The sequence below is a fragment of the Spea bombifrons genome, chromosome 1 (genome assembly GCF_027358695.1).
Source record: "Spea bombifrons isolate aSpeBom1 chromosome 1, aSpeBom1.2.pri, whole genome shotgun sequence".
NCBI lineage: Eukaryota > Metazoa > Chordata > Amphibia > Anura > Pelobatidae > Spea > Spea bombifrons.
This window is the reverse complement of record NC_071087.1, coordinates 117,608,785-117,622,569: the sequence shown is the minus strand read 5'-3', so window position 1 is coordinate 117,622,569 and position 13,785 is coordinate 117,608,785. Positions and strand designations below refer to the sequence as shown.

The window sequence follows — 13,785 nt, the reverse complement described above, 5'->3', positions numbered from 1 at the left end:
GATAAAGGACTTCTAAAGGCTGTAGCGCAAGTTGCAGTCTCTGTTACACCTTCAGTAATGTGGTTGAAAGGTGGGGGATGAGGAGACCAAAGGGGGCTGAAAAGGCACTTTGAGGAGGAATCCAGGTGAATCATCTTCCATGCAAAAGAGGGGAATCTTGAGAAGGAAGAGAAATGCAACTTTTATCAAAGATGTGATCCATGATATCACCACAAGGTCCAGGCTGGTCAGTCTTGGCCAGAAGAAAGCTTTTGATTGTTTGTCTTATGATCTTACGGGTAGGTTTGTGTTAGATGAGATGCTCTGCTCATATATTGACCTTATTTATCGAGACATTTACCGCCTGGTGCTGGCTGACAGCTGTAAAACTGACCCATTTCTAGATTGCTACGGGATCAAAGCTGCTCTCTTTCACCTCTCATTTTCATCTGTTGCATAGAGTTCTTCGCAGACTGCATCAGATGTAATTCTGAGATAAGGGCATCACCGCACCAGGAGAAAGAAACAAGGACGAGACCTCTGTTTACACAGATGATGTGTCTTATGCGCAGGTGGCCAGTCAGCCTCTGCACTCATTCAGATGTGCAAGGACTTTGGCAAAGCTTTAGGCGCAAAGGTCAACTGGGGATGTCAGAGACTACACTCACCAGGCATTGAGACCTGTCTTCTCACCTGCTGCCCATCACCATTGCTTCAGCCTTCATCAAAATCCATGGGGTCTGATTTGGTGCAGACAGTACAGCCCTAAAGAACCAGGGAAGTCAAACAGCTCATAGGACTGTGGAGCTTCAGAGACCTTACAATCCAGGGAAAGTTCTGGTTCTGTGCAGCAAGATTGCTCCCATGCTCAGACATGGCCCCTGTTGGCTACAGTCAGTCAAGTCATCACCAGGATAGTTTTTTGCTTCATCTGGGGCTCCAAAATAGACAGTATAAAATGCACAGTCATGTACAAGGACCCTTCCAATGGTGGCAAAGGAGTGCCCAAAATACCAACTTTGCTGATGGCCTCCATGTCCCATTTTTACCTGGTCCCCCTCTGGCACCTAATGTGTTGTGGAAACTTTGTGGTTTGCTAGGAACTGTCTGATCCTGGGTCTCTCTGAGACTTTTTGTCATGCCCCACAACGGAGCGCCTCACTCGAGTACCCGCGTCTATCGGGTACTCGGCACTTACCCGGACCATCCGCTGCCGGCATCCCCGAACACCCGCGTGTAGCGGGTGCTCGCAGCGATCCCTCCTCTTGTGCTGGCCTTCTGTCGCCAGGAGGTGGGCAAGAGACACGCGTGCTCACCACGCCCCCTTCTTATCCCCTGCCTCCATGGCGACGGAGGGACCACTACTCCGTGATGTCATGGGCCGGGGGTGGGGCTAAGGAGCGCGGCAAGTTTAAAACCAAGCAGTGACATCCATTCAGTGCTTGGTTGTTCTGTAGGCAACATACATTTTGTATATTTTCACACGTGGAATTTGGGTTGTTTTTCTTCTGTTCTGTAGGCAACCTGCAACCAGCTGCACCCTGCAACCTACTGCAAACCGCTGCACCCTGCAACCCCCTGCACCCTGCAACCCGCTGCACCCTGCAACCCGCTGCACCCTGCAACCCGCTGCACCCTGCAACCATAACTCCACGGAGTTCATTGACTTCTTGCTATACTTGTGAACTGTGCTATTAACTGTTTCACTGCAACATACATAGCGTTTGCGTATTCTACATCGCTGTTGCCTTATCCTGTTCCCCATTTGGTTCAATAAATCTGTTTCTACACGAGTCCCTGCATACTGGGCTCCTTTCCTGAGTCCAACGTTACATTTTCGCAGGTTGACCCTCCTCTTGCTTCAAGGCTACGCCATTGTTGACATTCTCAAGAAGGAAGACTAATCCTCAAACCACCTCTCATCTAAACCACTCAACCCCAGGTGTCAAACATGCCATAATACCACATTGTTTTTGCACCCCTGGAACTGTTTTCATATTCCTTCTGTTTTTCCTTCTTTATAATGTTACAGACTAATATAAAATTATTTTTTGGTGCTGTACTGTAACACAGTACTTACAAATGGATGAGTGTTGATGATTTGAAAGATGTTGATTGTACAAATAATATGCCTGTATCTACGAAGTGAAGCTGTTGATGTTTGTGTTCTGCGCTGCTTCGCAGCATGCCTAGTGTATGAAATGTAGGTCCAAACTAGTTCCAGGGCTGTACCTCTGTGCAGTGTAATCCATTTAGCTCTGTGCAGCCATCAGTTAAATTTTACTTAAACTTTGCATGGGCTTGAGAATTCAACATTCTAAGATTAATTACAACCATAGCTTGAATGCAGAGATCAGCAGCAGTCTATGACAGAGCAAGTATTATCTATCAGTTTTTGGGTCTGAAGGTTACTTCTCTAGACCAACTCTTACAAAGGCTGACCACCTGAACCACTTAGACATTTGTAATAGGGCATAATTTATACAAATTAGCTGTTCTAATACACTAGTCTGTGACTGTGTTTTCTTAAATAATCTATACATGGAGCATTGTTTTACATTTGTAAACATGATGATATGTCATTTGGTTTCAGTCCTTTAATCAGTTTCACTTAGACCCAGTAACAGTCCCTTTTTAACCTGGTCTTCCCGATGCATAGCACAACAAAACCCCCCACAGTGAGATTCTCAGGCCTGATAGCACCCAACACACATGATGATTCAGAAGCTGATTGAAGCCCCTCCACAGCTTGATGCGAAAGAGATCATAATATAGCGTCCCTTGGCATTACTGCTTTTGAGAAGTTCGTTAGAAGACTGTAAACCCCCTGTAATATTCATGGTAAGAGCAACCTGCCAGTGAGGTAGAAATGTTATATCTTTGACAGTAAACAAAAAATAACTGAACTCCAGAATACAACCATTCCCTATACAGCAGAACCCTTTCCTAGTAATGTCTCAATTTATGGTTCTCTTTATTCTGTTTCAGATAATCGTTGTTATTCTTGTCTAAGCTGATGAACATAGCAACTTGACCTTCTGGATACTCAGAATATTGAAACATCTCCATTGAATGTATACTTGCGTACATCTAGACTTTCTTCTTATATTGATCTCACTGCAGTATGTGTGGCAGGACATCCCCACAGCGAGAGTTCACTTTTACCGCTGCCAAGTGATCTGCTCTGGTGGGTCCAATATTCAGGATCGCAATAGGAATGCCCTTCTCTTTTGCCTTTAGCACAAATCGGTATCCAGAGTAAACCTGGTCAAAACATATAATAAAAATTTCAACATTGTCATTTGTTTTGGTAAATTTTTATGTACCAAGATTAACAATGTTTAAATTATGAACTCAAGACATTATGGAGACCATGGCTCAGTAATAAACATTTTTTTACGTCTTGTGAAAGAAATGATAAAACTCTAGCAGTATACCAATCCCTAGGGATTAGCGAGGAACATGCTTAGACCACATTAGACATGTTTTTTGTTTACCCAAAATATATTTGGTTTACTGCTCACTAGTAAGATTTTCCAGCTGCAACCAGATGTCCGTCCATTCGATTAAAATCTGTGGGAACGGTGTGGCAGGAGCCAGCCTGGGACTATCCAGCATAAGCCTGCGCCAGCAAGTGATATACAAGAGAAGAAGAGTGTGGAAAACCATAAATAATCCCAGCTAGCCACTATCAGCGACCATGTTTCCAGTTGCTCATAAAAGAGAAGGCCAAATGTAGTACCGTAGTAAGTACAATAGTGAGTATGGTACCACCATAGTACCAAAGTTACTTTAAAAAATGTAGAAATAGAAGTGGTCGCAGGAGTCACCCGGGCCCCTTAGAGGCAGCTGCGACCGCTGCGACCCCTGTAGTTACGGCACTGTGTGTAAGAAGTAAATGACATCAATTTTACTGTATCAGCTACATTGTTACAACTATATTGGCTAGACAACTTGGGCTTACTTTTTACTTGCCACATTTGTATGCTTTTAATCATTATGCTGGTTGTTTTTGGAAATTTGGATACTTGGATAGTTTTTATTTCATGTTTTGTCAGCAAAAGCACCATGTATAGCCTTTTCCCACTTCATATTGTATGTGAACCACAAATACATACATAAAAAAGGAAAAGAAAAAACAATATTTATGGTACTATTAACAAAGAAAATGTTCTACTCACATGTGTTCCTTATTCTACTTCTTTCATTATTCTTGTCTTTGATTTTAGGGTTATTATCTATATATATATATATATATATATATATATATATCACTAATTACTTACCTGTGATTTCTAACAACCTTTGAAGAAGCCCTTGGGTGAAACACATCAGGTTATATGTTTTGTGCTCCCAATACTGGACTTTGGTTTTAAGTGTGTGATTTTGTGTCTATTTTGATATTCATGTATTGTATTACATTTGTTAAAGTGTTTTTGGTAAGATAAACAGTATATAGATTCATTCTAAATCAGATGCATGCTCAGCTTGAACCACAAGACTCCCTCACGGTACTTGGACCAAAATACTAAGGGAACTAACATACACATACACGTACTCCCAAGCTAACACACACATATTAACAGAGATACAAACTCACATAAACATACACACTCACTGGAACACACACTTACACACTCCTCACACCTCACGCCCTTCCCTGCCAGGAGCCTTGCCTTGTTTCATGATTTATTTGAGCCCCCATTTCCCTTCTGTCTCCGCAAGAATTGGAAAGATTTTGGATCAGCCCAGGTGCATGTGCCCCCTGCCCCAGGCCAGCCGACTCACACTCCTCCTCTTCAGAAAGGGACATTGACATTAAAGCTCTCCCAGATAAACTAGATACAGGAATTTATGAGGACCCCTTGTATAGAGAAGGGTATCACAAATTATTTTCAAAGCAGTTGATGACTTCCATAAAGTTATTATTCCATAATGTTATTTCTTCCTAACAGTAATTATGAAGAGCATTTTAATATTAAGGTTGGTCCAGAATATTTTGCGAATTGTAGAAACCAGTTCTGCAAGTTCTTATTAAACATTTACATACTGCTTTAGTTACCAATAAACAAAACTATGTAACTGCATTCCAGGCCCTGGACACAGGTATACACAACCCACTGTCTATGGCTTATAAGACTATACCTATTTGTGAACTTTTCATGAAATGTGATATCTCACATATTTACAGTCACTCCCGCAGCTTTTTATTACTAACTTATAAAGGCCACCTATAGCCTATAAGCGTTAGTTATACATATATAGCAGTGTATTTACCTTGGGTGCCAACTCCTCTGTGTCAGCTGTCCTCACTGCTGTCCTCCATATTGTAAATGTTAAGCAGTGGCAATGCAAAGAGGCAGATTGCCCAAGAGTGTGATTTGGCCTTCTTGGACCTGCCGTTGTAAGCTAGCCGGCCTAGGCCAGAATATGTTGCATATTATGTCTTATAGTGTTTTCTTTTTAATCTAGAAACCCTAATGTAATTTATGTACTGAATATCAAAGCAATTTGTAAAAAAAAAAAAAAAAGTGTCACACAAGTTTAAAATACTTCTAGAATAAATTACAAGATGCTACAAACATACACTTAAATAAAGCCTCTCATTTACCTGAAGCGAAGACCCTGCTACAAGCATGGCATCTGTCTGTCCCAAGCGGTCATACAAAAAGGACACCAAATCTTGGCTCACTGTGTCACCGAAAAATGTCACTTGAGGTTTCAGAATTCCACCACAATTCTCGCACTCTGGGACACGGAAGTTAGCCACCTGCTCATCTGTCAGGAAGACATCACCATCTGGGGCCACTCCGTGTGAATCCTCCTTCCAGGATGGATTAAGAACCATGAACCTCTCTTGGAGTTTAGATCTCTCACTCACTGCCTGACAGCAAAGGCATACTACCCTTTTGCAGACAAAAGGAAAAAGGTAGGGGACAATAAAAAGTGGTTACCATATGTGGAAAGTCATTGGTCAGATATGTAGTAAAAAATTAAATAAAATGTATCACTCGTCATGAGGAAAGAAGAGCAGACATGTTACAGTAAAGTCATGGTGACTGGTCTACGCCGTTCAACATAAAGGAAGGGAACAGGTGGGATACACAGTCAGTTACCAAGAGTAATGGAAAATTGTCAGCTCCCTGCTCTCAGCATCATTAAACTAATTTATTAAAACCACTGATAGCTGTGCTTCTTTGCTTGTTAATTGTGGTTTTGTTTTTCAATAATTTAGTTGAAAAAACTTCACACATGCGCAGAAGATGGGGCAAAGATGACACTCACAACTGTTTGGGGGCAAAGGTGGCACTTTGAGATTTGTTGCTTGTGAAGTCCATGGCCCCTGGGGTAATTTTCGCACTGGGGTCCTGTGGTTTCTAGTTACAGCCCTGCTTTCTTGCCACAAACTAAAAGTGGTCTGAAAACTCGACCATGGATGAACAGCTTCTCCTAAAGGTAATTGGTTTATTTTTTCCTACAGGTAACCAATTCCATTATATGATGGCTGGGGTGCCCCTGTAATGACTGACAACTCTTTTGTAAACAACTCACTTTTTTTTTTTCTCTTCCCATATGGGAAGAGAAGAAACAACACAAATGCTTCCTTCAGGTTATCTACCTGTGAGTGCAGCCATGTAATTCGGACATGCGGCGCTGCCCAGCCTTGGTGTGTAGTGCATCCACATTCTGTGTTACTAGCCAATGTATTCTTCCAGCTCTCTCCCAGTTATATAAAGCCATGTGTGCCTTGTTTGGTTGGTGAGAAGAAAACTGTGGCCAGCCAACAAAATTCCGGGCCCAGTAACGTCTACGCGCTGCTTCACTCCTGACAAATTCTGCATGCTGGATGGGTCTCCTTTCTGTCCTCGAGTACAGTCCCACACCCTCAGAGCGATAGTCTGGGATTCCTGACTCGGTGGAAATTCCTGCTCCTGTCATGACAAAAAGCTTCTGGGAGCGGGATAGGAAATGCTGGAGCTGCTCAACATGCCTTGGATTAACCGGGTCGCACACAGGAACATACGCTGACAATGCAAGATGGGAGCGACACCTGTGCTGTAAAACAATCTGTACACCACATCTCAAGCGCGGCCACAAAACGTTCCTTGCGTGCATACTTCAATCCTACAACTGGAAGAGAACCATAAGAGTTATTAGATCACTACAGCATATGATAAATATGTGATAAGTACAAGTGACATTGACTTCCCTGATGTAAGGATGGACTCAGCTGGGGTGAACTCACAAGGTCAGAGTTGGCTGAGGTGGGCTTACAATGTTTCATACACCTTGGGGAGGGGGTCTGAAAGAGGAATACCCCCAGCTTTATTACAGATCATCAATGCATTATTCAAGAAGAAACAGTAATACTGATTAGAATGTTTTTTACATCAGTTTTAGTTAATGATACTGCAAACTTTTCAGGTACCTTTGGAGAGCCCTACAGATGTTTCTTCACCAAAACCGATGATGTCACGGCCACAACACGCAGAAGGAATTGTTTGTGTTATTGGCTTGGGTGATCACGCTTCCAAGCACTTCTTCATTTCTCTTCCATGTAAGGAAACTGACATCTCCAGAGCTGCAAACCCTGACATTGTTGCTACATCGAGTAGCGTGCAGAATATTACTAGACAATGTCAGTCAGCAACGGTTATTCTCAGGCTGTTTTACATAAAATGCTTTTCTGCTTTACTGAAAATGCCCAAAATTCAGCTAAAACTATTTCCAGTTAAAATAGAACTGATTATCTATCTCAGCGGTCCTTAAATCATTTTTGCTTTGCCGTTCTTTATCCCATTCTTCCCAAGCTGCCAAAACACGCAAGCGTCGCCTTGCCCGCTACATTCTTCTTTCTTGGTTTGGTAACAAATCCTTTGAAAGTGTTAACCAAATATCAAATAAGGTTTGTGTTCTTTTGTTTACAGTTGGAAAAATTGAAAGATTACATGGACCAAATCTTTCCTATTTTCCCTCAAATTCTAGGTTCCCATCTGTATCCTCCATTTGTGTCGTATGGTTATAGGCCAGGAAAATATAGTATCCTGATGAAATTAAATAAAAATGTGGTTATTGTTTATTTCTAGTTATCGATCTCTATTTATCGGTCCCGTGTCCATTTCCATCCAGGCCAGCAGCACAAAGCAAGCTGTTGTGAGCCCGTACATGTACGGGCTGTGTCATCAAGGGGTTAAGTACGCCACTTATCACCATAATGTCATCTCCTGCTTTCCAATGGGTTTGCAAAGCAAATGACCCACCTCAGATCCTCCTCCTCCATGTTACCATGTACTGCATTAGAACATTAGAATGGGTTTATTTACTAAACAAGAATTGCAATAAGCTGAAAATTGCACTTTAACAATCTGCTATTAAATAGCTTAATTCCTTCCCGCCCTTTTTCACATGCAGGTCAGAGGGATTTTTCACCTCAGCTGGCGGTGTAGTGAATAGTTTCATTGGGAAGAAGCACAGGAGCGAGTGCTGGCGATATTCTACAGCGGGCTACAGAGAGCCCAGAGCGCTTCACAATGAGGCAGTTGGTTAACTCCTAGCTGGAATTGGGTATAATGGGAAGCAGAACCCGCGGGATTCGAGGGGTGGCCAGAGAGAGAAAAGCCCACTCGACCCACTGTAACCCTTTATGTGTCTACAGTACTATGTTCCAGAGTTCTTTGGTTACGTTATCACGGTGGACCGGCTGCTCTCCTATTATTCCTGTCTATAAACGTAATTGTAAATCGCGGAATACCCCGCTTAACTGTCTAGTTACAGTCATTGCGCTCCGGATACGCCAATGAAGGACGCCTTACCAGAAGCCGGAAGTTTACCCAGCAGGGGATAGAAGGGCACCGTGCGACACCTACAGTCCTGGCACATACGTCACAGCGTGCGTCACCTCATCTGCATGAAATACCCAGAATGCGCTGTATCTGAATAAACAGCATCATCTTTTAAAGTTAACGTATCATTTTCTGATGAAGAGATTACTATTTCGGTCGGTTGATGTGTGTAGCTACATGTTTTACATAAAATCAAGCGGACCGGTAATTTTAGGTGTGTCGCCGTGACGTTACTAAGGTGCAGAATACGGTGGGGAGGAATTTCGCCATTTCAACGTTAGCTTTGCGCAGTGGCAGTATCGTAGCCAATGAGGTTTATCCGAGGCGCGATTATTGCTAATTGAAAACTTTTCCCAATACCCCGCCGCGACGGCTTGAAATATAGCCGGCGCTGGCAATTTTTGACAGTCTCCACGGAGACTGAATAATCAGTTCAAATGCAGATGAAATTAGCGATTCCATGTATGTACGTGCATTGATCGGTAGAAATAAAGGCGCATTATTATTCTGTTTCTGTGTGAAGGCTTTTCTGTTGAGCTTTAGTATATGGGGTGTGTGGTGTCTTGAATTATTGGAAGGATATCTTTGAGGAAGGTAAAACTGTAAGGGAGAAGACGGTGATGATGGGGAAGCAGGGGCTTATGTCATTTTCTGTTCTAATGTATGCCCCAAGTGTCCCTGTTTTGGAGTTGGTCCTCTTTTTTATTTTGTGTGTTTTTAGCTCAGATTGTCTGGTGGGTATGCTTGTTTTGCAGCTGACATTATTATGTATTGATTTATATAGCATTGCCAAATGCTGCTGCTCAGTGTATTGCTAACAATCACAATAATGTGTATATTACAAGCAAACATGTTTGTAGATTTAATTGGGTAAATAACATACATTATGTTTGCTGCTTTAACAAAATTGAGTTTATTTATAGACAAGAAATACACTTCATATATTAGGCATGCTGTGACGCAGTGCAGAATACAAACATAGAGAGCTTCACCAAGTATATACAGGCATAACGTGTGTATAGTCAATAATATTAAAAACAATACACCTTAGACATCAAAACACTCCTAAAGTACTCTGTTGTGTTGCAGTACAGCACCAAAAATCACTTATCCATTAGCCAAGGTCCCCCTTCCTTCTTTACCCTCAACTCCTGTAGTGGCACTAACCTCTACTCTGCCACTGCAGCCCCCCTCTTTCACCTGCTGCAGGCACTCCTCTGGAGCAACAGCTGAAGGGAATCCCCAAGCAGCAGAAACACAGCCAGTTAAGGGAGGAGGAAGATGATAACCAGAGTCCCCATAAGAGCTCCCATCAGAAAACGGCCCCAACATCTGCCTCACCCCCCCCCTAAATTCCTATGATATCAAAACAGAGGTGATGAAAATGGTCAAAGAACTGACTGCATCTGACGAGCCAGCTACAGAGGCTGAAACCCTCAAACTCAACCCTGCTGGACAACGGTGGGCCAGACTGCTTCTTTGACAAGCTCTTGAAGCAAGGCATCCTGAACCCCCTTAAAATCCTGGAAGAAGGAGGTGGGCAGAAGAACTTCAGACATGTTTTTAATTTAAATTTTATTTAAGCACCCATCAGTACAATCATTCATAAAATCAGGAATCCAATGAGTATTGTGGCGCAGCTCAGGGCATGGGGCTTGGTAAGGGGGTAAAGAGAGTGGGTCAGGAGGGAAGTGGGACTAGTCCTCCTCTAGACTTTCCATAAGAGAGCAGTCACTCAGCAGGCTGTTAATAAGCATGTGGCAGTCATGGACTATGACCTGTTCCCTCCTCAGCACAAGGCAATTCCTGGAAACACATAAAGCATAATTTACGCAGCATAATATACACCAAGCATCATCAACAGCGCATTGTGTGTGTTGCTATACAAGTACTTTCTCACAATAGAGTGCTTCAGTTTCAGATACAGGGCTGTCAACAAAGCCTGTGCAAACTGGCACTGCCAGAACAAGCGAAGGGCAGATTCCTCCTCCACAATGCACTGTGGGCAGCTCCCTGGCATGTATAAATGTCCTTAGGAGAGGGCTCCCTGAATAGCTATCCATGCAATGTCTTTATGCCTGTTGGTCAGCCTGCTTGATGCCACATTTGCCCAAATGGTTGTGGCAGCGGGGAGCCCTGGGATGCTCTCACCAGTATCCTTGGTTCTGATGAGCCCGGGCATGGTTATGCTTGTTTTGTGGGATTTTTGCCTTGTATATGCTATGTATATTCTGTCTTGGAATTAAACTCAATCAGGCAGTCAGTTGGTTTTAGTAGCAGCCACAAACTTCCGCTAAGCATCAATTTCATATATGACACAAAAATGAAATCACTTTGCACACTATGCATGAAAACAATTTACAAGCTTAATCTGAGACACAAATCCTAACACTCGCTGACAGAGGAAGTTTCATGTCAATGTCCCTGACATTGCTCTTCAAGACAAAGTTATCTTAGTGAACCAACAAATTGCTCATCATCAAAGAGTTAAAAATGATTGCTGTGCTTGCGCTTCCCTAGAAAACGCAAGAATGGGAAGCTTGGTTTATGAGTTTATTGAGCCCACTAATCGGAGAGCCCCTTCCTGACAAAGTAATCCTCTTTTAAACTAAAATAGAAATAGACATCTACTTGGTACAATTTTGACGTTACAAGATATACTCTTCCCTCCCCCATTCTAAAAATAATTAAAACAACTGAATGCTAACTTGGGATCAGCCGCCTAGACTCATCTTTCCCTGTATCTAAAAATGTCACCCTTCTCCTTAACTTTCTTCTCATTTTGCCCTTTCAATGGAATACAAACTGTCCTTACTTGTACAAAGTTTGCACTGCTCATATTTGATAATTTCATTGAATTCATCAGTCATTTGGAACCGTATATCGTCTGTGTGTACATTATACTATAATGACGGATGAGTGAATGGTCATTATTACGCAATGTCCCCTACCATATACATTTTCGAGAGTGGCGAATGGAGCCGAGGAAAATAGCTTTACAGTTAATGACAGACCACAGGTGTGACATACGCTTCCAAATTGTGTTGATAAATAATGTCTTACAACTACTATATCAAAGTGTTCAATAGTTGATGTCCACATGGGAACAGTTCAAGTGCGTAGTAAGATTAAAAAAAACCACATAAAATATATTAAACACTTATAATAATAATAGTAACAGTAATGTAACTGGTATACGGGTTGTCTCTTAGGACATGTGCCAATGAATTTAGCTTTCAGCGCAGTAATAAAACCACGTTAAAGGAAAGGACTATTAAATATCCGATTGTAATAATTCACTGGAAATATCGTCTGGTTGTTTAATGGTAGACAGGTCATCTAAACAAGACCTTAGTTTGGGTAGAAGTTGTATAGAGAGACATTAGCAGCAGAAAAATGGAGGTGTTTATTTTACTTTAGTCTCTGGTGTGTCTCTGGAGCACTACTGTGGGTCTCATCTTCAGAAGACATAATTTAAGTTGGAGATAAAATGGAAGAGACGTTGAACATGATAGAAACATTCATATATATTAAATGGACCCTCCAGCATATATATATATATATATATATATATATATATATATATATATATGTACATATATTTAATGTATATGACAGCTGAAAATTCCTTTTAAGTTTATGTGGTGTCCCCTTGAGGGAAGGGGTCTACAGAATGCCTACATTATCCATTTGCCCCTTTGCTAGCCCCCCAGCTATATACTATGCAGGCAATGTGTTTGGCCATTTTAATTTAGTGGGACTGTTATGGATATTAAACTGCCCCTTTTAATGGATACAGCAAAGTATAGGAGAAATAATAAGGGCAATACAGCATAGTGTAAAAACTGAAATGGTGGTCTATAAGTGGAACAGCCTTCCAGAAGAATAAGCAGAGGTCAATACAGTAAGAGAATTTAAGCTAAAACGTGCCAACAAAGTAAGAATTCTTTAAAATATTCCTTTCATCTGTGGTATTTTGGAGAATGAAGGGGTAGTGATTTGGGGATGGGATGAGAATTAATTGTCAGCCTTCCTTACTGGGGCTGTCAGGGACATTAAACGGTTCCGTTTAAGTGATTCAGCTAAGTATAAGAGAAGTAATAATGGGGCAAGTGAACATTGTCACATCTGCTGTCAACAACAAGCACTCTCTGCAGAAGTTCTTCTTCCCTGAGACTCTCCAAGAAAGGGTTAAACCCCAAGTTAGAGAGGGCAAGGACGTAGATGTTCCCAACAATAAGGAGACCCAAGTGTAGTCATTGAGTGCACAGCAGCATCAAGCAAATGAATCACAGGCAAATGTTTCAGGATGCGAAGTGTTAATGTAGCAGGGATGGTCAGACACAGCCAGGGTTTGGTACACAAAGCAGTTAGTCATACAAGTCACAGTATGGTACCTGTAAGCTGCACTTTTAGACTTTTAAACCTGGCACTGGGGTAGCCCTGCCTCCTGCAGCACGTCACAGCCGCTCCCCCAGGCTTCACAAGTTGTGATCACACAGGAGGCAAAAATTGGTAAATACTCATCGCTCAGGACCCTCGCGCCGGCCAGCTGCACCCTGTCTGACAGCACAGGGACCCATCAACATGACAAGCATAGTATAAAACTGAAATGGCAATTGCACCCAATTGCCCATCAAAGCCTGTCTAGCCCTTTGTGAACAATTTTGGACCAGCCTGAGAAGGAAGTAATGCAGTGGAGTTACCTGAACCTGCTGCATTCGTGTCAGTATAGTTAAACCCAAATCAAAAATAAATCTTAAAGAAAGATGTGAGTGGAGTAAGGGGTGAGTGAGAAGGTAAGTGTGGGAGAGAAGGAGTATGTGTGTATGTATGTATGTATGTATGTATGTGTTGTGACAAACCCTGTAGTATGAGGGCCATACATGTCACATTTAGGGGTTCTAAGCACAGTCCTCTAGGGCAGAGTCGGAAAACACCAGCTTGTTGCAAAACAGCACTT

General features: G+C 42.2%; 1 protein-coding gene and 1 non-coding gene across 2 annotated transcripts; one reads left to right on the top strand and one right to left on the bottom strand.

Moving 5' to 3' along the window:
• Positions 1-2,925: 2,925 nt before the first annotated feature.
• SIRT4 (sirtuin 4) lies at positions 2,926-7,685 on the bottom strand. Its single transcript, XM_053469886.1, has 4 exons — positions 7,409-7,685; positions 6,599-7,110; positions 5,591-5,885; positions 2,926-3,243 (listed from the first exon to the last, which is right to left on the bottom strand). The coding sequence occupies exons 2-4, from the start codon at positions 7,093-7,095 to the stop codon at positions 3,094-3,096; spliced, it is 942 nt and encodes a 313-aa protein (XP_053325861.1). The 5' UTR covers positions 7,096-7,110; positions 7,409-7,685; the 3' UTR covers positions 2,926-3,093.
• A 1,416-nt stretch (positions 7,686-9,101) lies between these two features.
• Positions 9,102-9,242, top strand: LOC128468784 (U4 spliceosomal RNA). The gene has a single exon (XR_008345899.1). It is a non-coding gene; the product is annotated as a U4 spliceosomal RNA (small nuclear RNA).
• Positions 9,243-13,785: the final 4,543 nt, after the last annotated feature.